This window comes from Mustelus asterias, chromosome X (genome assembly GCF_964213995.1).
Source record: "Mustelus asterias chromosome X, sMusAst1.hap1.1, whole genome shotgun sequence".
Taxonomy (NCBI): Eukaryota; Metazoa; Chordata; class Chondrichthyes; order Carcharhiniformes; family Triakidae; genus Mustelus; species Mustelus asterias.
The window spans coordinates 2,521,897-2,549,213 of record NC_135834.1 but is presented as its reverse complement, the minus strand read 5'-3'; the positions used below and the strand labels follow the sequence as shown (position 1 = coordinate 2,549,213).

Sequence of the window (27,317 nt, the reverse complement as noted above, 5' to 3'; positions counted from 1 at the left end):
TTCTTGAGTCGGTTGGTACGTGACCTCAGACTTTTGTATCCTTTTTCCCGACGGAAGAGAGAATGTCCGGGGTGCTGGGGTCCTTGATTATGCTGGCTGCTTTTCCCCGAGGCAGTGGGAAGTGTAGACAGAGTCAATGGATGGGAGGCTGGTTTGCGTGATGGATTGGGCTACATTCATGTAGTTTCTTGCGGTCTTTTTTCAAAAGGTTTTTCCAAAGCCACAAAACCTGTTTATAAGTTTTCTGAGAGTGAGTTAGTATTCTTATTTTTTGGTCATGAATGATCCTTGTATTTATTTGAGCAGCGTTCCAGTTGAACTTTACTTGAATTGATACGTTACTTGTTTAGTTAAAGTTCCTGGTTGGTGAAATAAATAGGTTGTGAATTATTCACTTACTTTGGTAATGACCCTCTAAACATTCATGACGAACAGTTCACACCTTCCCAAACACTTTTATCAGATTACGAAGCGAGGTATTCCTCTTTGGGGGAATCGAGTGGCTTCTCAAAAGGGAATCAACCTCAGCGTTGTAAGAAAGTTTTTAAATGTTGTATTTGTTCTGCTTTTGTGTTTTTCATTGTAGCTGTTAATTCCAACACAGCAAAATCAGAGGTTGGTTACCTCGGAGTAACCAATCGGACTTTGCAATTGCTCCAGCCTTTCTTTTGAGATGACATTAACTCTTTTTCTTAAAGTTCATTTATTTGTGTCACAAATGGACTTACATTACCACTGCAATGAAGTTACTGTGAAAATCCCCTAGTCGCCACACTCCTGTTCGGGTACACTGAGGGAGAATTTAGCACGGCCAATCCACCAAACTCACACACCTTTGGACTGTGGGAGGAAACCGGAGCACCCGGAGGAAACCCACGCAGACACGGGGAGAATGTGCAGACTCCGCACAGACAGTGACCCGAGCTGGGATTCGAACCCATGCCCCTGGCACTGTGAGGCAGCAGTGCTAACCACTGTGCCACCCGTCTGTGATAACTTAGTCCTATCAAAAGGACAAATCCATCCATGTTACAAAGCTAACTCAGCCTCATTCCCTGCTGCGGAATAAACCCCAAACTCTCCAACCATCTCATTCTCATCAATTTGACTTTTTTTATTATTGATTCGTGGGACATGGGTGTCGCTGGCTGGGCCAGCATTTATTGCCCATCCCTAGTTGCCCGAGGGCAGTTGAGAGTCAACCACATTGCTGTGGCTCTGGAGTCACATGTAGGCCAGACCGGGTAAGATTTCCTTCCCTAAAGGACATTAGTGAACCAGATGGATTTTTCCAACAATGGTTTCATCAGTAGATTCTTAATTCCAGATTATTTTTTATTGAATTCAAATTCCACCATCTGCCGTGGCGGGATTCGAACCCGGGTCCCCAGAATGTTAGCTGAATTTCTGGATTAATAGCCGAGCGATAATACCACTAGGCCATCGCCTCCCCTTCATCTAACATTTACTGGGAGCCACAAAACCTTCATGATCATGAGGACTTCTGCTTCCGGCTCTGTTCCAAGACTGTTTTGTGGTCTCTATTTCACTATCTGACCTATTGAAGCTTTTGCCTCTACTGACACGTCTATCGCAGTTGGGTCTATTAGAGCAAAGGTGGACCTTACACTATGGGCGGCACGGTAGCACAGTGGTTAGCACTGCTGCTTCACAGCTCCAGGGTTCCGGGTTCGATTCCCGGCTCGGGTCACTGTCTGTGTGGAGTTTGCACATTCTCCTCGTGTCTGCGTGGGTTTCCTCCGGGTGCTCTGGTTTCCTCCCACAGTCCAAAGATGTGCGGGTTAGGTTGATTGGCCGGGTTAAAAATTGCCCCTTAGTGTCCTGAGATGCGTGGATTAGCGGGTAAAATATGTGGGGGTAGGGCCTGGGTGGGATTGTGGTTGGTGCAGACTCGATGGGCCGAATGGCCTCCTTCTGCACTGTAGGGATTCTATGATTCTATTGCAGGCTCTCTCACCAGCAACACAGTCATTTTCTGATACTTCCCTGCACCTTCTTCCTCTGATGGGGCGGCAAAGTGGCACAGTGGTTAGCTCTGCTGCCTCACAGCGCCAGGGACCCGGGTTCGAGTCCCGGCTTGGGTCCCTGTCTGTGCGGAGTCTGCACATTCCCCTCATGTCTGCGTGGGTTTCCTCCGGGTGCTCCGGCTTCCTCCCACAGTCCGAAAGACGTGCTGGTGAGGTGGATTGGCCGTGCTAAATTCCCCCTCATTGTACCCGAACAGGAGTGTGGCGACTAGGGGATTTTCACAGTAACTTCATTGCAGCGTTAATGTAAGCCTACTTGTGACGAATAAATAAACTAAAAAAAGAGTTAATGCGAGTTTGATGCGAAAGTTTTTGGATAGCCACGATAGTTTCTGCGCTGTGTGTACATCACATTCGAGGTTAACGTGTTTACTCGGGGGCACCATATTGATGCAGCCACGCTCTGCGTATCGACGCACCTCACAGGGGATTGCGAGGGCTCCGTGGCCAGCTTGACTTCTCCAATTCCAAACCAGAGTCTGGGCAAACTCTCCCTCCAAAATCCGGAACTCTCCGACCCCCACAATGCTGTGCGTCGGAGTGTGTTGTTCACCCCAAACACCTCGAGTCCTCCCAGGCAGGCGGCCTCCTCCTGCTCCTGCACACCCAGCAAACAGACGCCCGCCCCCGCTCCGACATTGCCGGAAAGTTCCACTCTGGCCCGTTCCTCGGAGGCCTCTTCCTCCGCTCAGCCTCCCTCTCGGCAGCTTTTGCCGCGTTGACGCTTGTTTCAAAGCCGGGAAATTAGCGCAAGTGCGCGGATAGGACGGCAGGCAAGCAAGTTTGTTTCAAAAAGGCCTTTAACCAATAGAAAGGCAGCAAACGCAGCCCCCGAAACCACCGTCTGTGCAACAAAGTGCATTGTGGGAATAATCGACAGCGAACAAACGGCCATTAACGCAAAAGGCGCAAATTGAGTGCTGAAGAAGATTTGATTGGCGCGCATTCTCACCAACGCACGCAGCAAATTAAACCTTCCTAACTTGTACAATGTGCTTTGGGTCTTTGTTTTAATCATTCTGTTATTCCTTTGATCAGATTTATTCCCTCAGAAAGTCCTGCTTTCACAGATGTGTCCCACTTCAGCGTGTATCCTGCTCGGAGCCACGTCACAGACAGCCCGCCTGCGTGCCATGCCATGCAACTACTCCAGAAGATAAACCGGTGCCTCAATCTAGAGCGAGGACACTGCCCCTCCAAATCAGTGCCCTGTGGATTGACAGCAGGACAGGGTCAGTACACACTCCACCCACCCGTACACATTTGTCTTCAGTCCGGATGTTACAGTGCTGCCTCGTGGGTGGCCCCGTGGTCAGCACAGCTGCCTCACAGCGCCAGGGACCCGGGTTCAATTCCCGGCTCGGGTCACTGTCTGTGTGGAGTCTGCACATTCTCCTCGTGTCTGCGTGGGTTTCCTCCGGGTGCTCCGGTTTCCTCCCACAGTCTGAAAGACGTGATGGTCAGGTGCATTGGGCCGTGCTAAATTCTCCCTCAGTGTACCCGAACAGGAGTGTGGCGATTCGGGGATTTTCACAGTAACTTCATTGCAGTGTTAATGTAAGCCCTACGTGTGACACTAATAAATAAACTTTAAACTTCTCCTCACTTCCGTCCCTCTCTGTCGGACTATGGGACTCACTTCTGAACATTAGGGCAGGATTTTCCGGCCACATCCCAAACCGGAAAACCCCATCTGAAGTCAATGGTTTGCCACCCGCAGGCAGGTGGAACGGGAAGATTCCCTCCTCAAATTTTCCTGAGCTTCACCTGCATGTTCCATCATTGTCACAACTCTCCATTCACTCGACAACTCTGGAACATTTGTTTCATTTCATCTGCTTCCATGTGGTGTGAGAATCGCTGAGCGGTCCCAACCATAACTGAGAAGGTGGTGGTGAGCCGCCTTCTGGAATGGCTTCAATCCCTGACGTGTAGGTACACCCACAGTGCTGTTAGGGAGGGAGTTCCAGGATGGTGATTGGACATCAGTCAGTCCATGTGGTGTAGGTACACCCACAGTGCTGTTAGGGAGGGAGTTCCAGGATGGTGATTGGACATCAGTCAGTCCATGTGGTGTAGGTACACCCACAGTGCTGTTAGGGAGGGTGTTCCAGGATTGTTATTGGACATCAGTCAGTCACTGTGGTGTAGGTACACCCACAGTGCTGATAGGGAGGGAGTTCCAGGATTGTTATTGGACATCAGTCAGTCCATGTGGTGTAGGTACACCCACAGTGCTGTGAGGGAGGGAGTTCCAGGATTGTTATTGGACATCAGTCAGTCCATGTGGTGCGGGTACACCCACAGTGCTGTTAGGGAGGGAGTTCCAGGATTGTTATTGTACATCAGTCAGTCCATGTGGTGTAGGTACACCCACAGTGCTGTTAGGGAGGGAGTTCCAGGATTGTGATTGGACATCAGTCAGTCCATGTGGTGTAGGTACACCCACAGCGCTGTTAGGGAGGGAGTTCCAGGATTGTTATTGGACACCAGTCAGTCCATGTGGTGTGGGTACACCCACAGTGCTGTTAGGGAGGGAGTTCCAGGATTGTTATTGGACATCAGTCAGCCCATGTGGTGTAGGTACACCCACAGTGCTGTTAGGGAGTTCCAGGATTGTTATTGGACATCAGTCAGTCCATGTGGTGTAGGTACACCCACAGTGCTGTTAGGGAGGGAGTTCCAGGATTGTTATTGGACATCAGTCAGTCCATGTGGTGTAGGTACACCCACAGTGCTGTTAGGGAGGGAGTTCCAGGATTGTTATTGGACATCAGTCAGTCCATGTGGTGTAGGTCCACCCTCAGTGCTGTTAGGGAGGGAGTTCCAGGATTGTTATTGGACATCAGTCAGTCCGTGTAGTGTAGGTACACCCACAGTGCTGTTAGGGAGGGAGTTCCAGGATTGTTATTGGACATCAGTCAGTCCATGTGGTGTAGGTACACCCACAGTGCTGTTAGGGAGGGAGTTCCAGTATTGTTATTGGACATCAGTCAGTCCGTGTAGTGTAGGTACACCCACAGTGCTGTTAGGGAGGGAGTTCCAGGATTGTTATTGGACATCAGTCAGTCCATGTGGTGTAGGTCCACCCACAGTGCTGTTAGGGAGGGAGTTCCAGGATTGTTATTGGACATCAGTCAGTCCGTGTAGTGTAGGTACACCCACAGTTATGACCATGTCTGGCTGCTCCTTGACTAGTCTGAGAGACAGCTTTCCCAATGTTGGCACAAGCCCCAGGCGTTAGTCAGGAGGACTTTGCCAGGTCAGCAGGGCTGGCTTTGCTGTTGCCTTTGTCGCGGTTTGATACAACTGAGTGGCTTGCTCGGACATTCCAGACAGGAGTCAAGAGTCAACCACCAGAGTCACATGTCGGCCAGACCAGGTAAGGACAGCAGAATTCCTTCCCTATGGGGATACATCTGTTGAGGACATTGGTGTAGGAGCAACCATCATACAGTCTTTGCAGAGACAAAGTCCCACCTTGACATTGAGGATACTGTGACGACACTGTGCCTTTAAGAAAGGTATTTGTGTCTTGTGAGATATGTTTAAGATTCAGCTTTGGTTTAAGGTGCCGATCTGTCTGCTCCAGGCAGCCCACCTGCTGAGAATGCAGCAGCATAATTGATCCTAATTCTTGGGTGTTTGTTTTAAACTGAACTAATGCAGTTTTGTTATTTTTTGAGTTGTCCCCTGGGGTTTCAGAGTAGGGTTTCATTCGGGTAATTGACAGGTGGGAGTCATGTGCTAATGGGCGGAGCTAGGTTCACAGAGAGACAAGCAGGCAGTTGTCCGCACGGTTCTGCACGAAGGAAGTGTTATTCTCTCTCTCTCTGGAGATTGAAGCCTGGGTCCCACTAGAAGATAGGTATCTCTCTCCAGAAGTGTTCTGGAAGTTGGAGGAACAGCAGCCCACGCACCAGCACGTAAGCTTGTTATTTGCTAACTGATCTTGAAGAAGTGTTCCGTGGGCGGCACGGTGGCACAGTGGTTAGCGCTGCTGCCTCACCAGCACTAGGGACCCGGGTTCAATTCCCGGCTTGGGTCACTGGGTGTATGGAGTCTGCACGTTCTCCCCGTGGGTTTCCTCCAGGTACTCCGGAGTCCCACAGTCCAAAGATGTGCAGGCTAGGTTGATTGGCCATGCTAAATTGCCCCTTAGTGTCAGGGGAGACTAGCTAGTGTAAATACATAGGGTTATAGGGATAGGGCTTGGGTAGGATTGTGCAGACCCGATGGGCTGAATGGCCTCTTTCTGCAGGGATTCTATGATTCTAAGAGTTTACATCTATGAGGAATATTGCTCAAATTGAAACTAATAGAGATAGGTTAGCAGTTGAGAATTGTATCTTGTCATGTTTAAGTATTTCAATTGGTAAAAGTTAAACTAATTCATTTGTTATTGTTAAACTGTATTGTTCAATAAAGATTGTTTTGATAAAAGCCTCCTAGTGGGTCATTAGAATCACACCTGGAGTAAAACATCTTATCCTCACTAATACCAAAATAGAAATCTGTTGGGGTCGAATCTAACTTCATGATATACCTTGGAGTTTCTGAACTGGCCCCAAACAATACCCTCCATCGTGTTGTGTGGCACTATCACCGTGCTAAATGGGATAGATGTCGAATCGATCTAGCAACTCAAGACTGGGCATCCATGAGGCGCTGTGGGCCATCAGCAGAATTGTACTCCAGCACAATCTGTAACCTCATGTCCCGGCACATCCCCCACTCGACCATCACCACCAGGCCAGGGGATCAACCCTGCTTCAATGGAGAGTGCAGGAGGGCATGTCAGGAGCAGCACCAGGCACACCTCAAAATGAGGTGTCAACCTGGTGAAGCTACAACACAGGACTAGCTGTGTGTCAAACAGCGTAAGCAGCAAGTGATAGGGAGAACTCAGCAATCCCACAATCAGTGGATCAGATCTGAGCTCTGCAGCCCTTCCACATCCAGTCGAGAATGGTGGTTGACAATTAAACAACTCACCGGAGGAGGGGGCTCCACAAATATCCCCATCCTCAATGATGGAGGAGCCCAGCACATCAGCGCAAAAGATAAGGCTGAAGCATTCGCAACAATCTTCAGCCAGAAGTGCCGAGTGGATGATCCATCTCAGCCTCCTCCAGAAATCCCCAGCATCTCAGATGCCAGTCTCCAGCCAATTCGAATCACTCCACGTGATATACAGAAACAGCTGAAGACACTGGATACTGCAAAGGCAATGGGCCCTGATAACATTCCAGCAATAGTACTGAGGACTTGTGCTCCAGAACTTGCCGCTCCCCTGGCCAAGCTCTTCCAGTACAGTTACAACACTGGCATCTACCCGACAATATGGAAAATTGCTGAGGCTCCTGCTCCCCAGACCTAGAATACCTGACGCTAAAATGCCGCCCCTACTACCTTCCGCGGGAGTTCACCTCCGTTATCCTGACGGCAGTTTAAATCCCACCCCATGCGGACGTGAAGATCGCGCTGGATGAAATATACACCAACACAAATAGCCTTGAGAAGAAACATCCCGAGACCTTGTTCATCGTGGCCGGGGACTTCAATCAGGCCAAGCTCACGAGCGTTCTACCAAGTTACCACCAACACGTCTCCTGCTCCACCAGAGGCCCAAACATTCCAGACCACTGCTGTACAAATATCAAACATACCTACCGCTCTATCGCCCACCCACACTTTGGCAAATCAGACCACAAGGCTCCTGCTCCCGGCTTACAAGCAAAAACTGAAGCAGGAGAATCCATCAAAGAGAGTCGTGCAAAGTTGGTCTGAGGAATCGGATGATCTCCTACAGAGCTGCTTGGAGTCAGTGGACTGGTCAGTATTTAAGAACTCTGTGACCAGCCTGAACGAGTACGCCACCACAGTAACCAACTTCATTAGTAAGTGTGTAGAAGACTGGGTGCCCAAAGAAGCAAATCCGTGTGTTCCCCAACCGGAAACCATGGATTAACAGGGATATCCACCGCTTGCTGACCCTGACCTATACAAGAAAGCCAGATATGATCCACGGAGATCCATCAAAGATGCCAAGTGACAGTACCGGACCAAGCTAGAGTCCCAGGCTGGCCACACCGACCCCCGCCGACTATGGCAAGGTCTGCAAGACGTAACAGGCTACAAGATGAAGGCAGGTAAAATCGCCGGCTCCAACGCATCCCTCCCTGATGAGCTCAATGCATTCTACTCCTGTTTTGAGCAAGAGGTCAGTGAGAGCATGCCCTCCACCCTGGAAGCCCTGGATGAACCTGTATCTGGGGTCACCATTGCAGATGTCAGAGCAGCTTTCTCGAAGGTCAACCCACGGAAAGCGACTGGCCCGGATGGGGTACCCGGATAAAAAGTTTAAAGTTTATTTATTATTGTCACAAGTAGGCTTACATTAACGCTGCAATGAAGTTACTGTGAAAACCCCCTCGTCGCCACACTCCTGTCCGTGTACACTGAGGGAGAATTTAGCACGGCCAATCCACCCAACCCACATGTCTTTCAGACTGTGGGAGGAAACCGGAGCACCTGGAGGAAACCCACGCAGATACGGAGAGAATGTGCAGACTCCACACAGAGGCTGGAATTGAACCTGGGTCCCTGGCGCAGTGAGGCAGCAGCGCTAACCACTGTGCCACCGTGCCACAAGCACTCAGATCCTGTGCGGACCAGCTGGCGGGGATATTCGCGGACATCTTTAACCTCTCCTGACTCAGATCTGAGGTCTCTACCCGCTCCAAGAAGACCAGTGGCTCTGACATCCATCATTATGAAGTGTTTCGAAAGGTTAGTCATGGCACGAATCAATTCCAGCCTCCAGGACTACCTGGATCCACGACAGTTTGCCCACCGCCACAACAGGTCCACAGCAGACGCCATCGCCCTGGCTCTGCACTCAACCCTGGAACGTCTAGATAACAAAGACACCGATGTCAGACTCCTATTTATTGACGACAGCTCAGCCTTCAACACTATTATTCCCACGAAACCCATCTCCAATCTCCGTGGCCTGGGCCTCGGCTCCTCCCTCTGTGACTGGATCCTGAACTTCCCAACTCACAGACCACAATCAGTAAGGATAGGCAACAACACCTCCTCCACGATCATCCTCAACACCAGTGCCCCACAAGGCTGTGTTCTCAGCCCCCTACTATACTCCTTATACACCTATGACTGTGCGGCCAAATTCCCCTCCAATTCGATTTTCAAGTTTGCTGACGACACCACCGTAATGGGTCGGATCTCAAACAATGACGAGACAGAGTACAGGAATGAGATAGAGAATCTGGTGAACTGGTGCGGCAACAATAATCTCTCCCTCAATGTCAACAAAACGAAGGAGATAGTCATCGACTTCAGGAAGCGTAAAGGAGAACATTCCCCTGTCTACATCAACGGGGACGAAGTGGAAATGGTCGAGAGCTTCAAGCTTCTAGGTGTCCAGATCACCAACAACCTGTCCTGGTCCCCCCATGCTGACACTATAGTTAAGAAAGCCCCACCAATGCCTCTATTTTCTCAGGAGGTGAAGGAAATTTGGTGTGTCCACTACGACTCTCACCAACTTTTACAGATGCACCATAGAAAGCATCCTTTCTGGTTGTATCACAGCTTGGTCTGGGCTCCTGCTCTGCCCAAGACCGCAAGGAATTACAAAAGGTTGTGAATGTAGCCCAATCCATCACGTAAACCACCTCCCATCCATTGACTCTGTCTACACTTCCCGCTGCCTCGGAAAAGCAGCCAACATAATCAAGGACCCCACACACCCGGACATTCTCTCTTCCACCTTCTTCCATCGGGAAAAAGATACAAAAGTCCAAGGACACGTACCAAGCGACTCAAGAACAGCTTCTTCCCTGCTGCCATCAGACTTTTGAATGGACCTACCTCGCATTAAGTTGATCTTTCTCTACACCTTAGCTGTAACTGTAACACTACATTCTGCACCCTCTCCTTTCCTTCTCCCCTGTGTACTCTCTGAACAGTATGCTTTGTCTGCATAGCGTGCAAGAAACAATACTTTTCACTGTATCCCAATACATGTGACAATAATAAATCAAATCAAATATTAAGCATATCTTTCTCTACACCCTTTCTGTTACTGTAACACTACATTCTGCACCCTCTCCTTTCCTTCTCCCCTATGTACTCTATGAACGGTATGCTTTGTCTGTATAGCGCGCAAGAAACAATACTTTTCACTGTATCTCAATACATGTGACAATAAATCAAATCAAATATTAAGCTGATCTTTCTCTACACCCTATCTGTAACTGTAACACTATATTCTGCACCCTCTCCTTTCCTTCTCCCCTATGTACTCTATGAACAGTATGCTTTGTCAGTATAGTGTGCCAGAAACAATATTTTTCACTGTGTCCCAGTATATGGTGCGGTCTGGACCATGGCCAAGTGCAGGATTTGTAAAGTGGGAGATGGCTTGCTCCTGTGGCGTGGAGACTTACCGTACACGGTGGCTGCAGCCAGGGTTCACCATCAATCTGCATTGGCAGCAATCGCTTTGTCCTGAGGTAGAATCAGAAAGATGGAAATGTGAGAGAGATGGCGCAGCCTCCTGGGTCCATGAAGGAAACTTCACTCACGCTCGAATGCGTCTTTTTCCGTCCCAGTTAGCATGGTGGACTTTTCTCTTCACTCACCTCTACAAGAACTCTGAGGGTGACTCGTTGTGGCTTCAAGTTAGAACTGCTTTATCACCAGTGATTTCGGTACAAGCGACTGACAGAACTGTGACACACATCTTGGGGGGAGTTTTCCCGTCCCACCCGCCATGTGAATCGTAACGGGGACGGGGTGGGGGGCGGGGGGGGGGGGGGGGGGGCAGGACGGACAGTGCAAAGGTCCATTGACGGGACTTTCCGGTCGGATAATCCCACCCCTCCTCTCTCCTCCTCCCTGGCTCCAACTGAGATTCCTCCCCGACCCAGGACGTGTGACCTCGCACCCGGTTGGCTGGGCTTCCCGCGCCGCCTCTCCATAGGGTCCGGCCCCTCCCCTCCCCCCACCCCACCACCAGCCCCTTAAAAGGGGCCACGCTACCACAACACCATTCTCTCCATTTCTGTTACCTGATAATGAGGTCCGAACATTGCGCCAAGCGTCGCCCCGCATTCTTCAATCCTGCGTAAATCTGTCCCATTTCAATCACGCCTTCCAGTCCCACCACTTCCAACAGTTGGTCACTCAACTCTGCAAAGAAAAATATTGTGAGGGCCTTTTTACTGGGAGGAAGCCAATCCCCTGTGCACACTGAACGTCTGGATTTACACAGACATAAGAACATAAGAACTAGTAGCAGGAGTAGGCCATCTGGCCCCTCGAGCCTGCCCCGCCATTCAATAAGATAGAGTCATAGAGGTTTACAGCATGGAAACAGGCCCTTCGGCCCAACTTGTCCATGCCGGCCCTTTTTTTAAAAAAACCACTAAGCTAGTCCCAATTGCCCGCATTTGGCCCATATCCCTCTATACCCATCGTACCCATGTAACTGTCTAAACGCTTTTTAAAAGACAAAATTGTACCCGCCTCTACTACTGCCTCTGGCAGCTCGTTCCAGACACTCACCACCCTGTGTGTGCAAAAATTGCTCCTCTGGACACTTTTGTATCTCTCCCCTCTCACCTTAAACCTATACCCTCTAGTTTTAGACTCCCCTACCTTTGGGAAAAGATGTTGTCTATCTAGCTGATCTATGCCCCCCATTATTTTATAAACCTCTATAAGATCACCCCTCAGCGTCCTACGCTCCAGAGAAAAAAATTAAGATCATGGCTGATCTTTTCGTGGACTCAGCTCCACTTACCCGCCCGCTCACCATAACCCTTAATTCCTTTACTGTTCAAAAATCTATCTATCTTTGCCTTAAAAACATTCAATGAGGTAGCCTCAACTGCTTCACTGGGCAGGGAATTCCACAGATTCACAACCCTTTGTGTGAAGGAGTTCCTCCTCAACTCAGTCCTAAATCTGCTCCCCCTTATTTTGAGGCCATGCCCCCTAGTTCTACTTTCACCCGCCAGTGGAAACAACTTCCCTGCTTCTATCTTATCTATTCCCTTCATAAACTTATATGTTTCTATAAGATCTCCCCTCATTCTTCTGAATTCCAATGAGTATAGCCCCAGTCTACTCAGTCCCTCCTCATAAGCCAACCCTCTCAACTCCGGAATCAACAGACAGAGTGGGGATGGATAAATTGAGGGTGATGTACAGTGACGGCAGACTGGGGAGGTTTGACCCAATGACCACGTGACCCCATCACGTGACAAGCTGACCACGCGCGTCACTGACGAATGGTGCTGCATCCACCCACCCATCAAAAGGGCATCAGAGAACCGTGTGGACGCCACTCGCCAGGGAAATTCCCAGGCAAGCCGGGCGGAGTGGGGGGGGGGGGGGGTGGATGAAAGAGAACCAAATTGGGGGAAGAGTAATTTGCGAGGGAAGAATGCAGAGGTGGACCAGGACATCAATATCTGAGTAGCCTCTTGTTCACTGTCGGCAAGTAGCTCAGCAACCTGTACCGATACTCTCTGGAATTTAGAAGAATGAGGGGAAATCAAATTGAGGTATACAAGATGATAAAAGGTGTGGATAAAGTAGACGTGGAGCGGATGCTTCCTCTTGTGGGACATTCGAGGACGAGAGGCCTTAGGATAAGGGGCAGCAAATTTAAAACAAAGTTGAGGAGAAACTACTTCTCCCAAAGGGTTGTGAATCTGTGGAATTCGCTGCCCCAAAGTGCGGTGGGTGCTGGGACAGTGAGTACATTTAAGGAGGAGTTAGACAGATTTTTAATTGGGAATGGGTTGAAGGGTTATGGGGAGAAGGCAGGAAAATGGGGATGAGGAGAATATCAGCCATGATCGAATGGCGGAGCGCACTCGATGGGCCGAATGGCCTGATTCTGCTCCTATACCTTATGAACCCTTCAGCAGAATCTTGTGGTTTCAAGGCCGGTTTGAGGATCTAGCCCACGTTGTGAGGTATTGTAGGCTTTATGGCTCACACAAAATGGCTGCTCTGCGCGCTGTCATGATAACAAGCGCTGTGTTTCATCGTAAATCAGGGCTACATATGGCTTCCGTTCCGAATCCAGTATCTATATTATTGCTCATGACATGCAATCGTACAACAGAAGATTGGCCGGTGTTGGTTTTTTCACCGTGCTGTGGATCGAGATGAAATCTAATTTGCTGGAACGACCAGTTTCATCGTCCACTCCCAGAATGGGATTGACTGATTGGCCCATCATTGTCCAGTCTTCTGACAGATATATCCAGAAGCAAGGGAATGAAAGCCTCAGAGCGGCTTCTGAATGCGCCAAAGGTTGGCAAACTGCTCTGTCGAGCGCTTTACAAAGCAGCTTGCCAATGTCGACGGGTACAGGCACGGATGCCAAGGCTCTTCCTCGGAGCAACGTGAAGCTATTCAGCTCACCGAGCCTGCTCTGCGATGAGGACATGGTGGATTGGCAGCTTATTCCATTGGAATAGAATAGAAACATAGAATGCCTACAGTGCAGAAAGAGACCATTTGGCCCATCGAGTCTCCACCGATTCCTTGACAGACCATCCCACCCAGGGCCTATTCCCATAATTCCATATATTCACCCGACTAATCCACCTAACCTGCACATCTTTGGACACTAAGGGACAATTTAGCATGGCCAATCCACCTAACCTACACATCTTTGGACACAAAGGGACAATTTAGCATGGCCAATCCACCTAACCTGCACATCTTTGGACACTAAGGGACAATTTAGCATGGCCAATCCACCTAACCTGCACATCTTTGGACACTAAGGGACAATTTAGCATGGCCAATCCACTGAACCTACACATCTTTGGACACTAAGGGGCAATTTAGCATGGCCAATCGACCTGACCTACACATCTTTGGACTGTGGGAGGAAACCGGAGCACCCGGTGGAAACCCACGCAGGCACAGGGAGAACGTGCAGACTCCACACAGACAGTGACAGGAATCGAACCTGGATCCCTGACGCTGTGAGGCAGCAATGCTAACCACTGTGCCACCATACACAATGTCCTACCCTTGCTTCACATGCCTTAATACCGTCACCTGACAAAGATAAGCTGGCAATCTCAGTCTCGGAAGCGCCGATGAACCGTCCGCGTCCACAGCTTCGAGAGGGAGATCGCTCCAGATTTCCGCTGCCCTTTGAGTGGAGAAAATGCTTCCGGATTTCACTCCCAAACTGCCCAGGAATCATTTTAAGATTCTGCCCTCGTTTTTCTTGAATCCCGCCCGCCGGAGAAAAAAACTCCCTTGGTATCTGCTTTTGAGTCGGGTTGCCACGGTTACCCACCTTGCGTGCACGACTTGAGGGCATCGGAGTCAGTGATTGCCGCGTAGGTTTTGTTCAGCAGGGCCTTGTTCTCACATTTTTTGACTTCGCCCCAGAGGTTCGAGCCCCCGTGCATGCTGGGAATATTGAGGATAGCGATTCCCTCCAAAGAGAGATTGCTCAAATCCAGGAGGCTCCCGCAGCACTGCGGAAAGACAGGAACACCAAATCAAAGATCAGGACCGGAACTTTCCATACTCCCAGCCACGTGATCCCTGCCAGCGGCAGGTGGAGCGTTGCGTGTGAGTGGCGGGATTCACCAGACCTGTCAATGGGAATTCCCATTAATTCCCACGCCGGCGGGAATCCTGCGGGCGGGGGTCCGCTGCCGGTGGGACTGGAGAATCCCGCTGGCGGGAACAGCCGGAGAATCCCGCCCCAGGATTTCCCTTCATTACAAAATGGCCGCCGTGCCTGGCAGAGGTCGGGGAGACCATTTGCAACGGCCAAGTGCCCACTTCTCACCGGCCCCTTCCTTGCTCGTGGGCTACTGGATGCTATTCTCAGTGGGTGCCCATTTCTCCCAGGCATTGCCCAAATGCTTTCCCATTCTTACAAGGGATTGCTGGATGCCACTCCAAATATCACAATGAATTTTTTTTTATTGTCTCGTGGGCCAGGGCATCGCCAAAAAAGTTTATTTATTTAGTGTCACGAGTAGGCTTACATGAACACTACAATGAAGTTACTGTGAAAATCCCCTAGTCGCTACACTCCAGCACCTTTTCGGTTACACTTTGGGAGAATTTAGCATGACCAGCACGTCTTAGGACACTGAGAGACAATTTAGCATGGCCAATCCACCGAACCCGCACATCTTTGGATACTAAGGGGAAATTTAGCATGGCCAATCTACCGAACCTGCACATCTTTGGACACTAAGGGACAATTTAGCATGGCCAATCCACCGAACCCGCACATCTTTGGATATTAAGGGGAAATTTAGCATGGCCAATCTACCGAACATGCACATCTTTGGACACTAAGGGACAATTTAGCATGGCCAATCCACCGAACCTGCACATCTTTGGACACTAAGGGACAATTTAGCATGGCCAATCCACCTAACCTGCACATCTTTGGATACTAAGGGACAATTTAGCATGGCCAATCCACCTAACCCCGCACATCTTTGGACACTAAGGGACAATTTAGCATGGCCAATCCACCTAACCCGCACATCTTTGGATACTAAGGGGCAATTTAGCATGGCCAATCCACCTAACCCCGCACATCTTTGGACACTAAGGGACAATTTAGCATGGCCAATCCACCTAACCCACACATCTTTGGACACTAAGGGGCAATTTAGCATGGCCAATCCACCTAACCCGCACATCTTTGGATACTAAGGGGAAGTTTAGCATGGCCAATCCACCTAACCAGCACATCTTTGGACACTAAGGGACAATTTAGCATGGCCAATCCACCTAACCCGCACATCTTTGGACACTGAGGGACAATTTAGCATGGCCAATCCACCGAACCTGCACATCTTTGGACACTAAGGGACAATTTAGCATGGCCAATCCACCTAACCCACACATCTTTGGACACTAAGGGGCAATTTAGCATGGCCAATCCCCCTAAGCTGCACATATTTGGACACTAACGGGCAATTTAGCATGGCTAATCCACCTAACCTGCACATCCTTGGAGTGTGGGAGGAAACCGGAGCACCCGGAGGAAACCCACACAGACCACCGGGAGACCGTACAGACTCCGCACAGTCACCCAAGGCCGGAATTGAACACAGATCCCATGGCACTGTGTGGCAGCAGTGCTAACCACCCTGGGATGGCGGTTAGAAACACCTAAGCACCTCCCCCACCCCTGCCAATGCCAACTCCCTCCCCCCTGCCAAGGTGGCACCAGATTGTGGAGTCGGGGCTAGAGATCATATCGATAGACATTTAGCTCTGGGACTCGCTCTGTAGAAACGCATGGGCCTGATCGCTCTCACTCACTTCAATCTCCAAAACCTCCTGCAGGTTCTTGCATGTGGCAGAGACAGTTTCTGAGGTCGCAAACTCAAAATACCAGAGTTTATTCTTCATCCTGTCAAAGAGAAAATGGCAGTTTGTTTTCGGGTCAGTTGTGGTTGGCATCTTGCAGGAGAGCTTTGATAAATGTACAGACACCGGATACGCTTAGTAATGGAGATGCCCATTTCTTAGTGGGCATCTGTTTCAGCGACATGTTTCTGACCGTTGGTGCTTTGATGCCCAGCGTAGGGCGGCCATGCTTGCCTCAGAGACAGAGGGTGCGGGCTTCGAACCCTATTCCACACGGTCTCTGCAAGTGGAGACTGGGGCTTGAGCTCCGGATTGATATCCATAGAAACACAGAAACTAGAAGCAGGAGGAGGCCATTCGGCCCTTCGAGCCTGCTCCGCCATTCATTATGATCATGGCTGATCATCAAATTCAATATCCTGATCCCCCCCCTTCCCCCCATATCCCTCGATTCCTTTATCCCCAAGAGCGATATCTAATTTCTTCTTGAAATCACACAACGTTTTGGTCTCAACTACTTTCTGTGGGAGTGAATTCCACATTCACCGCCCTCTGGGTGAAGAAATTTCTCCTCACCTCAGTCCGAAAAGGTTTATCCCTTATCCTCAAACGATGACCCCCTTGAATTATAGAATCATTGAATCCCTGCAGAGCAGGAGGAGGCCACTCAGCCCATTGAGTCTGCCTGACCACAATCCCACGAAGGCCCTATTCCCGTAACCCCACATATTTACCCTGCTTATCCCCTTGACACAAGGGACAATTTACCATAGCCAATCAAACTAACCTGCACATCTTTGGACACTAAGGGGCAATTTAGCATGGCCAATCAAACTAACCTGCACATCTTTGGACACTAAGGGACAATTTAACATGGCCAATCCCCCGAACCTACACACCTTTGGAAAGTAAGGGACAATTTAGCATGGCCAATCCACCTAACGTGCACATCTTTGGAAAGTAAGGGACAATTTAACATGGCCAATCCCCCTAACCTACACACCTTTGGAAAGTAAGGGACAATTTAACATGGCCAATCCACCTAACCTGCACATCTTTCGACACTAAGGGGCAATTTAGCATGGCCAATCCACCTAACCTACACATCTTTGGAAAGTAAGGGGCAATTTAGCATGGCCAATCCACCTAACCTACACATCTTTGGACCCTAAGGGGCAATTTAGCATGGCCAATCCACCTAACCTACACATCTTTGGATACTAAGGGGCAATTTAGCATGGCCAATCCACCTAACCTACACATCTTTGGACACTAAGGGGCAATTTAGCATGGCCAATCCACCAAACCTACACATCTTTGGACACTAAGGGGCAATTTAGCATGGCCAATCCACCTAACCTACACATCTTTGGACACTAAGGGGCAATTTAGCATGGCCAATCCACCTAACCTACACATCTTTGGACACTAAGGGACAATTTAGCATGGCCAATCCACCTAACCTACACATCTTTGGACACTAAGGGGCAATTTAGCATGGCCAATCCACCTAACCTGCACATCTTTGGACACTAAGGGGCAATTTAGCATGGCCAATCCACCTAACCTGCACATCTTTGGACACTAAGGGGCAATTTAGCATGGCCAATCCACCTAACCTACACATCTTTGGACACTAAGGGGCAATTTAGCACGGCCAATCCACCTAACATTGGTTCCTATATTTTGAGGCTGGGTGAATGCCCCACATTGTATAACCAACACCACAGATTCAACCCAATGAATACATCGAAAGTTTTCACAAACCTGCTGTTGAACTTTTCCGGATACTTCTCCCTCATGACATGAAATCGATGAGCAATTGATGCATCCTTTAAGTGCAAAAAAGATATTTAGAGGTCAGTAGCCAGTCCCCTCCACATCCATTTTCCAATAAGGACCTTAACAAACAAGACCACAAATGAACATTCAACAAACAGGGGTGTCGCCAGGGTCACTCAGCTCCTGACCACGTTACAGCCTTGGTTCAAACATGGACAGAACAGCTGGATTCCAGAGGCGAGGTGGGAGTGACTGCCCTTAACATCAAGGCCGCATCTGACCGAGTGTGGCATCAAGGAGCCCGAGCAAAACTGGAGTCAATGGGAATCAGGGGGAAAACTCTCCGCTGGTTGGAGTCACACCCGGCACAAAGGAAGATGGTTGTGGTTGTGGAGGGTCAGTCATCTCAGCTCCAGGACATCACTGCAGGAGTCCCTCAGGGTTAGTGTCCTCGGCCCAACCATCTTCAGCTGCTTCATCAATGACCTTCCCTCCATCATATGGTCAGAAGTGGGGATGTTCGCCGATGATTGCACAATGTTCAGCACCATTCGCGACTCCTCAGATACTGAAGCAGTCCATGTCCAAATGCAGCAAGAACTGGACAATATCCAGGCTGGGCTGACAAGTGGCAAGTAACATTCACACCACACAAGTGCCAGGCAATGACCATCACCAATAAGAGAGAATCTAACCATCGCTCCTTGACATTCAATGGTGTTACCATCACTGAATCCCCCACTGTCAACATCCTGGGGGTTACCATTGACCAGAAACTCAACTGGACTCAGCCACATAAACACAGCGGCTACCAGAGCAGGTCAGAGACTGGGAATCCTGCAGTGAGTAACTCACCTCCTGACTCCCCAAAGCCTGTCCACCATCTACAAGGCACAAGTCAGGAGTGTGATGGAATACTCCCCACTTGCCTGGATGGTGCAGCTCCAACAACACTCAAGAAGCTCAACACCATCCAGGACAAAGCAGCCCCGCTTGATTGGCACCCCATCCACAAACATTCACTCCCTCCACCACCGACGCTCAGTAGCAGCAGTGTGTACCATCTACAAGATGCACTGCAGCAACTCACCAAGGCTCCTTAGGCAGCACCTTCCAAACCCACAACCACTTCCATCTAGAAGGACAAGGGCAGCAGATACCTGGGAACACCACCACCGGGAGGTTCCCCTCCAAGCCATTCACCATCCTGACTGGGAAATATAACGCCGTTCCTTCACTGTCGCTGGGTCAAACTCCCTCCCTAACAGCACTGTGGGTGTACCTACACCACATGGACTGACTGACTGTCCAATAACAATCCTGGAACTCCCTCCCCAACACCACTGTAGATGTACCTACACCACATGGACTGACTGACTGTCCAATAACAATCCTGGAACTCCCTCCCTAACAGCACTGTGGGCGTACCTACACCACATGGACTGACTGATGTCCAATAACAATCCTGGAACTCTCCCTAACAGCACTGTGGGTGTACCTACACCACATGGACTGACTGATGTCCAATAACAATCCTGGAATGCTCTCCCTAACAGCACTGTGGGTGTACCTACACCACATGGACTGACTGATGTCCAATAACAATCTTGTAACTCCCTCCCTAACAGCACTGTGGGTGTACCTACACCACATGGACTGCAGCGATTTAAGAAGACATTTGCACCTTCTGAAGGGGCAATTAGGGATGGGCAATAAACCCAGTGATGCTTAAGTCCCAAGAAAGAATGATCAAACATCCTGCAAACCTTGTCCAACATCTCAGTACTCACTCTTCTCCTTAAACAGCTACCGCCATTTCAACCTCTGCCCTTTCATATATAGGTCTGGCTCAGTGAGTGAGCATGCTCACCTCGGAGTCAAAAGGTCATGAGTTGAAAGGTCATACCAGAGTCTCGATGACATACTCTCGAGTGACAACTCAGTGCAGTTACTGAGGGAGCGCTGCACCGTGCGAGGTCTCACCTCTCAGATCTGATGTTAAGCCTCGACCCTCATCTGTGCATTGGTTAAGACATACAGGATCTTGTGTTCTGATTTAATTTATCAGTCACAAGCAGGCTTACATTAACACTGCAATGAAGTTACTGTGAAAATCCCCTCGTTACCACACTCCTGTTCGGGCACACTGAGGGAGAATTTAGCACGGCCAATGCACCTAACCTACACATCTTTTGGACTGCGGGAGGAAACCGGAGCACCCGGAGGAAACCCACGCAGACACGGGGAGAATGTGCAGACTCCCCACAGACAGTGGCCCAAGCCGGGAATCGAACCCTGGCGCTGTGAGGCAGCAGTGCTAACCACTGCACCACCGTGAGGAATGTGTTTGATTCTCAACTGTCCTCTGAAGTGGCCTATTCACAGGGAGGCGATGGCCTAGTGGTATTATCGCTAGACTATTAATCCAGAAACTCAGCCAATGTTCTGGGGACCCGGGTTCAAATCCCACCACGGCAGATGATGGAATTTGAATTCAATAAAAAATAATCTGGAATTAAGAATCTACTGATGACCATGAAACCATTGTCGGAAAAACCCATCTGGTTCACTAATGTCCTTTAGGGAAGGAAATCTGCCGTCCTTACCCAGTCTGGCCTACATGTGACTCCAGAGCCACAGCAATGTGGTTGACTCTCAACTGCCCTCAGGCAACTAGGGATGGGCAATAAATGCTGGCCCAGCCAGCGACGCCCCTGTCCCAGGGATGAATTACAAAAAAGGACCCACAAGCCACTTTCTCAGGGCATCCTGGGATAGGCGAAGCAAGGTCAAGCCGTACCCATGAGCCTCCACTCCTCAGAAATGAATCAAACAGAATCAGAGTGCGGAAAAGGCCCTTCAGCCCATCGAGTCTGCACTGATAATAATTACCACTAAACCAGATTGGTGGGGGTGGGATCCTCAGCAGCAGGGAGGCAAATGAGGGGCTGAAAAGGGATGCAGCATTTAGCAATGGCAAGCTGAATAGACACGGTATGCAGGAGCATGACAGGCAGCGGGGAAAACCTGCTGGATTAAATTGCATCTGTTTCAATGTGAGAGGGCTGAAGGGTAAGGCTGATGGACTCAGAGCCTGGATAGCGATGTGGGACTGGGGTATTATAGCCAGAACATGGCTAAAGGAGGGACAGGACTGGCAGCTTAATGTTCCAGGTGCTTTAGGTGGGACAGAGGCGGAGGAAAGAGAGGAGGCGGAGTTGCATTCTTGATTAAGGGGTGCATCACGGCAGTAGTTAGAGATGAAATAACTGAGGGATCATCCACTGAGGCTTTGTGGGTGGAACTGAGAAATAAGAAGGGGATGGTGACCTTATTGGAGTTGTATATAGGCCCCCCAAATAGTCAACGGGAATTAGAAGAACAAATATGGAGGGAGATTGGGGAGACTTGCAGGAGTAATAGGGTTGTCATAGTTGGAGATTTTAATTTTCCTAACATAGACTGGGACTGCCATAGTGTTAAGGGCTTAGATGGGGAGGAATTTGTTAAGTGGGTTCAGGAAAGTTTCCTCAGGCAGTATGTGGAGGGTCCCACTCAGGAAAGGGCAAACCTGACCTACTCTTGGGAAATAGGCCAGGGTAAGTGACTGAGGTGAAGGTGCCGGACCACTTTGGGACCAGTGACCACAGTTCTATTCATTTTAAAACAGTTATGGAAAGGGACAAAACTGGTCCCCAGGTGCAAGTTCTAAATTAGGGCAAGGCGGATTTTGATGGAATTAGACAGGAACTTGCAAGGGTTGATTGGAGTAGCTTGTCTGAGGGCAAAGGGACCTCAGGCAAGTGGGAGGCCTTTTAAAAGTGAAATAGCTGGAGTTCAGGATCTCTATGTCCCTGTCAGGGTGAAGGGCAAGGCTGGCAGGAGTAGGGAAGCCTGGATCACAAAACATATTGAGGTTTTGGCCAGGAAAAAGGAGGCATGGCTCAGGTACAAGTAGCTGGAATCAAGGGATTCCCTGGAGGTGTACAGGGGATACAGGAATATACTCAAGAAGGAAATTAGGAGGGCAAAAAAGGGGCATGAGGTAGCTTTGGCTGAGAGGATTAAGGTGAATCCAAAAGGACTCTAAGTATATTAAAGGAAAAATAATAACTAGAGAGAGAATAGGACCCCTCAAGGACCAAAGCAGACACACATGTGGAACCGCAGGAGATGGGCGAGGTTCTCAATGATTATTTCTCCTGTGTTTACCCTGGAGAAAGACATGAAGACTGGGGAACCTGGGAAAGTTAGTGCCGATATATTGGGGACAGTTCACATTACAGTAGAGGAGGTGATGGACGTATTAAAATGTATGAAGGTGGATAAATCTCCTGGCCCTGACCAGGTATATCCAAGAACACTGCATGAGGCTAGAGAAGAAATTGCTGGAGCCCTGGCTGAGATATTTGCAGTAAGAAGTTTAACAACACCAGGTTAAAGTCCAACAGGTTTATTTGGTAGCAAAAGCCACACAAGCTTTCGAGGCTCTGAGCCCCTTCTTCAGGTGAGTGGGAATTCTGTTCACAAACAGAACTTATAAGACACAGACTCAATTTACATGAATAATGGTTGGAATGCGAATACTTACAACTAATCCAGTCTTTAAGAAACAAAACAATGGGAGTGGAGAGAGCATCAAGACAGGCTAAAAAGATGTGTATTGTCATCATATTTGCATCATCGTTAGCCACGGGCGAGGTACCGGGAGACTGGAGGGCAGCAAACGTTGTGCCCTTATTTAAGAAGGGCTGCAAAGAAAAACCTGGGAACTATAGACCGGTCAGCCTGTAGTGGGTAAGTGACTCGAGAGGATTCTGAGGGATAAGATATTCAGGCATTTGGAAAGACGGGGTTTGATTAGGAGTAGTCAGCACGGCTTTATGCATGAATTCTTTGATGAAATGACTAGGAAGGTTGATGAGGGCAGGGCAGTAGACGTAGTCTATATGGGCTTCAGCAAGGCCTTTGATAAAGTTCCACATGGTAGGCTGCTCTGGAAGGTTAGATCACTTGGAATCCAGGGAGAGCTGGCTAATTGGATATACAATTGGCTCGATGGTAGGAAGTTGAGGGTAATGGTGGAAGGATGCTTGTTGGACTGGAGGCCTGTGACTAGCAGTGTGCCTCAGGAGTCAGTGCTGGGCCCAGTGCTGTTTGTTATCTATATCAACGATTTGGATGAGAATGTACAAGGCATGATCAGTAAGTTTGCAGATGACACTAAAATAGGTGATATTGTAGACAGTGAGGAAGGTTATCAAAAATTGTTGCAGGATCTTGATCAGCTGGGGAAGTGGGCCGAGAACTGGCAAATGGAGTTCAATACAGATAAGTGTGAGGTGTTGCATTTTGGAAAGTCAAATCAAGATAGGACTTTCACGGTGAATGGTTGGACCTTGGGGAGTATCGTGGAACAGAGGGACTTCAGAGTTCAGGTGCACGGTTCTCTAAAGATGGAGTCACAGGTAGAGAGGGCAGTGAAGAAGGCTTTTGGCATGCTGGCCTTCATCAGTCAGGGCATTGAGTATAGAAGTTGGGAAGTTAAGGTGCAGTTATATAGGACGTCGGTGAGGCCGCACCTGGAGTATTGTGTTCAGTTTTGGTCGCCTTGCTATAGGAAAGATGTTATTAAACTGGGGAGAATGCAGAAGAGATTTACAAGGATGTTGTCAGGACTGAAGGGATTGAGTTATCAGGAGAGATTGGACAGGCTAGGACTTTATTCTTTGGAACGCAGGAGACTGAGGGGTGATCTTATAGAGGTGCTAAGACCATGAGAGACATGGATAGGGCGAATGCACTCAGTCTTTTCCCCAGGGTTGGGAAATTGAGAATTAGAGAGCATTGGTTGCAGTGAAGAGGGGAAAGAATTAATGGGAACCTGAGGAGCAGCTTTTTACACAGAGGGTGGTGCGTGTGTGGAATGAGCTGCCGGGGGAAGTGGTTGAGGAAGGAACATTGACAACATTTAAAAGGCATTTGGACAGATACATGGATAGGAAAGGTTTAGAGGGATATGGGCCAAATGCAGGCAAATGGGGTTAGCTTAGATGGGCTTTTTGGTCGGTGTGGACCGAAAGGCCTGTCTCCGTGCGATACATTGTATGATTCTATGATAAAGGCGCACTAATCCCAGTTTCCTGCACTTGTATCACATCCTTGAATGTTATGATGTTTCAAGTGCTCATCTGATACTTTTTACAGGTTGTAAGGTTTCCGACCTCTACTGCCTTCCCAGGCAGCGCATTCCAGATTCCCACCACCCTCCGAGTGAAAAAAAACACAAGGATCTACAAAGGGCCGTGAATGTAGCCCAGTCCATCACACAAACCAGCCTCCCATCCACTGACTCCGTCTACACTTACCGCTGCCTCGGGAAAAGCAGCCAGCATAATCAAGAACCCCACGTACCCCCCGGACATTCTCTCTTCCACCTTCTTCCGTCGGGAAAAAGATACAAAAGTCTGAGGTCACGTACCAACCGACTCAAGAACAGCTTCTTCCCTGCTGCTGTCAGACTTGCGAATGGACTCACCTTATATTAAGTTGATCTTTCTCGACACCCTAGCTGTGACTGTAACACTACATTCTGCACTCTCTCCTTTCCTTCTCCCCTATGTACTCTATGAATGGCATGCTTTGTCTGTATAGCGCGCAAGAAACAATACTTTTCACTGTATCCCAATACATGTGATAATAAATCAAACTAAATTAAAAAATTGTTTTCTCAAATCCCCTCTGATTCTCCTCCTCCCTCACCCTAAAACTCTGCCCTTCGTGACTGACCCCTCACCCAAGGGGAACAGCTGCCCCCTGCTCACCCTGTCCATCCCCCTCATAATCTTATACACCTCAATCACGCCCCCCCCTCAGCCTTCTCTGCTCTCGAGAAAACAATCCAAGCCTATCCAGTCTCTCCTTATCGCTCAAATACTCCATCCCGGGCAGCATCCTGGTGAATCTCCTCTGTACCCTTATCTAGACAGCTATATGAACGGAGTGGGAATGGAGGGATACAAAAGAGTGGTCTAGTTTGGACCAGGGAGCGGCGCGGGCTAATTGTTCCTTGTTTCTCGTTTCAAGGCTTCATTCCATGATCATCTTGCTGGTGCCAGTACAGAGCGAGACTGCGGATAGTTGGGAACCTGTCTCGGGGGCAGGGAATTCAGATGGTGTTCGTGGAAGTGGAAATGACTAGGGTTGGGAAGCATTTTCCGATCGGGGCCAGAGTGATCTCCTGGACTCGTTTCGATCGCCTCAGGGGGTCGGAGAGGAATTTCCCAGATTTTTTTTCCCCATATTGGCCCTGGGGTTTTCACTCTGGGTTTTCGCCTCTCCCTGGAGATCACATGGTCTGGAATGGGGGGGTGGGGGTGAGTTAATAGGTTGTAATGAACAAAGCATCGTAGCTGTGAGGGACAGCTCGGTGGATAGGATATTAGTATGTAGATAGTCTGGAAAATTGGGCGGGGATCCTGGATTCAGGATTCAATCCTGGACCGGGGAGCGGCGCGGGCTTGGAGGGCCGAAGGGCCTGTTCCTGTGCTGTATTATTCTTTGTTCGTTCTTTGTACCCCCTCTGGTGTAACCACACCCTTCCTATAGTGAGGTGTCCAGAACTGCACACGGTGCTCCAGCTGTGGCCCAACGCTCTGTACAGCTCCAACATTACCTCCCTGCTCAATAAGCCAAAGAAAATCAGACTGAACTGATCTGAAGAAATAAGGGCAGGGAAGGGGAAAATGCTGGAAATCTTCCCGCACTCACCACTCCGATGGAGAAGTAGTTGTTGATGATGCTGTAAGGAACAGGATCTCCCTTCTCCGGGGCGGACTCCGTCACCTCAAAGCTCCAGCGATCCAGTGGCATTGAAGAGCTCACCTCAATGTCCTTCAGAATCTTTGTTAATTTCTCACCTTCGTATCCTAAGCAGCGAAAGAAAGGTGGACGTTATTGGAGCTACAACAGGGTCTGGGTGCAGAGACTTCTACGAGGCACTGGAGGTTGGCCTTTCAGACTATGAGCTCCCTGATTGCATCATAATTGCTTTAAAGTTTTTAAAGTTTATTTATTAGTGTCATAAGTAGGTTGCATTAACACTGCAATGAAGTTACTGTGAAATTCCCCTAGTCGCCACACTCCTGTTCGGGTAGACTGAGGGAGAATTTAGCACGGCCAATCCACCAAACCAGTACGTCTTTCGGACTGTGGGAGGAAACCGGAGCACCCGGAGGAAACCCACGCAGACACGGGGAGAATGTGCAGACTCCGCACAGACAGTGACCCAAGCCGGGAATCGAACCCGGGTCCCTGGCGCTGTGAGGCAGCAGTGCTAACCACTGTGCCACTCAGGGAGAGGAGGGGAGAGAGTGAGAGAGGCGGGAAAGAGAGGAGGGGAGAGAGAGGAGGAGGGTAGAGAGAGAGAGAGAGGAGGGGAGAGAGAGAGAGAGGAGGGAGAGAGAGAGAGAGGAGGGAGAGAGAGAGATAGAGAGAGGAGGGGAGAGAGTGAGAGAGAGAGAGGAGAGGAGAAGAGAGAGAGAGGAGGGTAGAGAGAGAGAGAGAATGAGGAGGGAGAGAGAGAGAGAGAGAGGAGGGGGGAGAGAGAGAGAGAGGAGAGTAGAGAGAGAGAGAGGAGGGTAGAGAGAGAGAGGAGGGAGAGAGAGAGAGAGAGAGAGAGGAGGAGGGTAGAGAGAGAGAGAGAGGAGGGAGAGAGAGAGAGAGAGAGAGAGAGAGAGGAGAGAGAGAGAGCGAGAGAGAGAGAGAGAGGAGAGGTAGAGAGAGAGAGCGAGAGGAGGAGGGTAGAGAGAGAGAGAGAGGAGGGAGAGAGAGAGAGAGAGGAGGGGAGAGAGAGAGCAAGAGAGAGAGAGAGGAAGGGAGAGAGAGAGCGCTAGAGAGAGCGCGAGAGAGCGCGAGAGGGCGCGAGAGGGCGCGAGAGGGCGCGAGAGGGCGCGAGAGGCGCGAGAGGCGAGAGAGGGCGAGAGAGGGCGAGAGAGGGCGAGAGAGGGCGAGAGAGGGCGAGAGAGGGCGAGAGAGGGCGAGAGAGGGCGAGAGAGGGCGAGAGAGGGC

At 49.6% G+C, this 27,317-nt stretch overlaps 1 protein-coding gene across 1 annotated transcript in view; it reads right to left on the bottom strand.

Moving 5' to 3' along the window:
• Positions 1-27,317, bottom strand: part of LOC144481840 (diacylglycerol kinase beta-like) — a 63,395-nt gene that overhangs the window by 5,136 nt on the left and 30,942 nt on the right. The window contains exons 2-7 of the mRNA XM_078200993.1: positions 26,019-26,176; positions 18,234-18,298; positions 16,419-16,509; positions 14,413-14,596; positions 11,147-11,267; positions 10,523-10,583 (exon numbers count right to left, since the gene is read on the bottom strand). Coding sequence (XP_078057119.1) covers positions 10,523-10,583; positions 11,147-11,267; positions 14,413-14,596; positions 16,419-16,509; positions 18,234-18,298; positions 26,019-26,176 — 680 coding nt within the window. The remainder of the gene's footprint in view (positions 1-10,522; positions 10,584-11,146; positions 11,268-14,412; positions 14,597-16,418; positions 16,510-18,233; positions 18,299-26,018; positions 26,177-27,317) is intronic.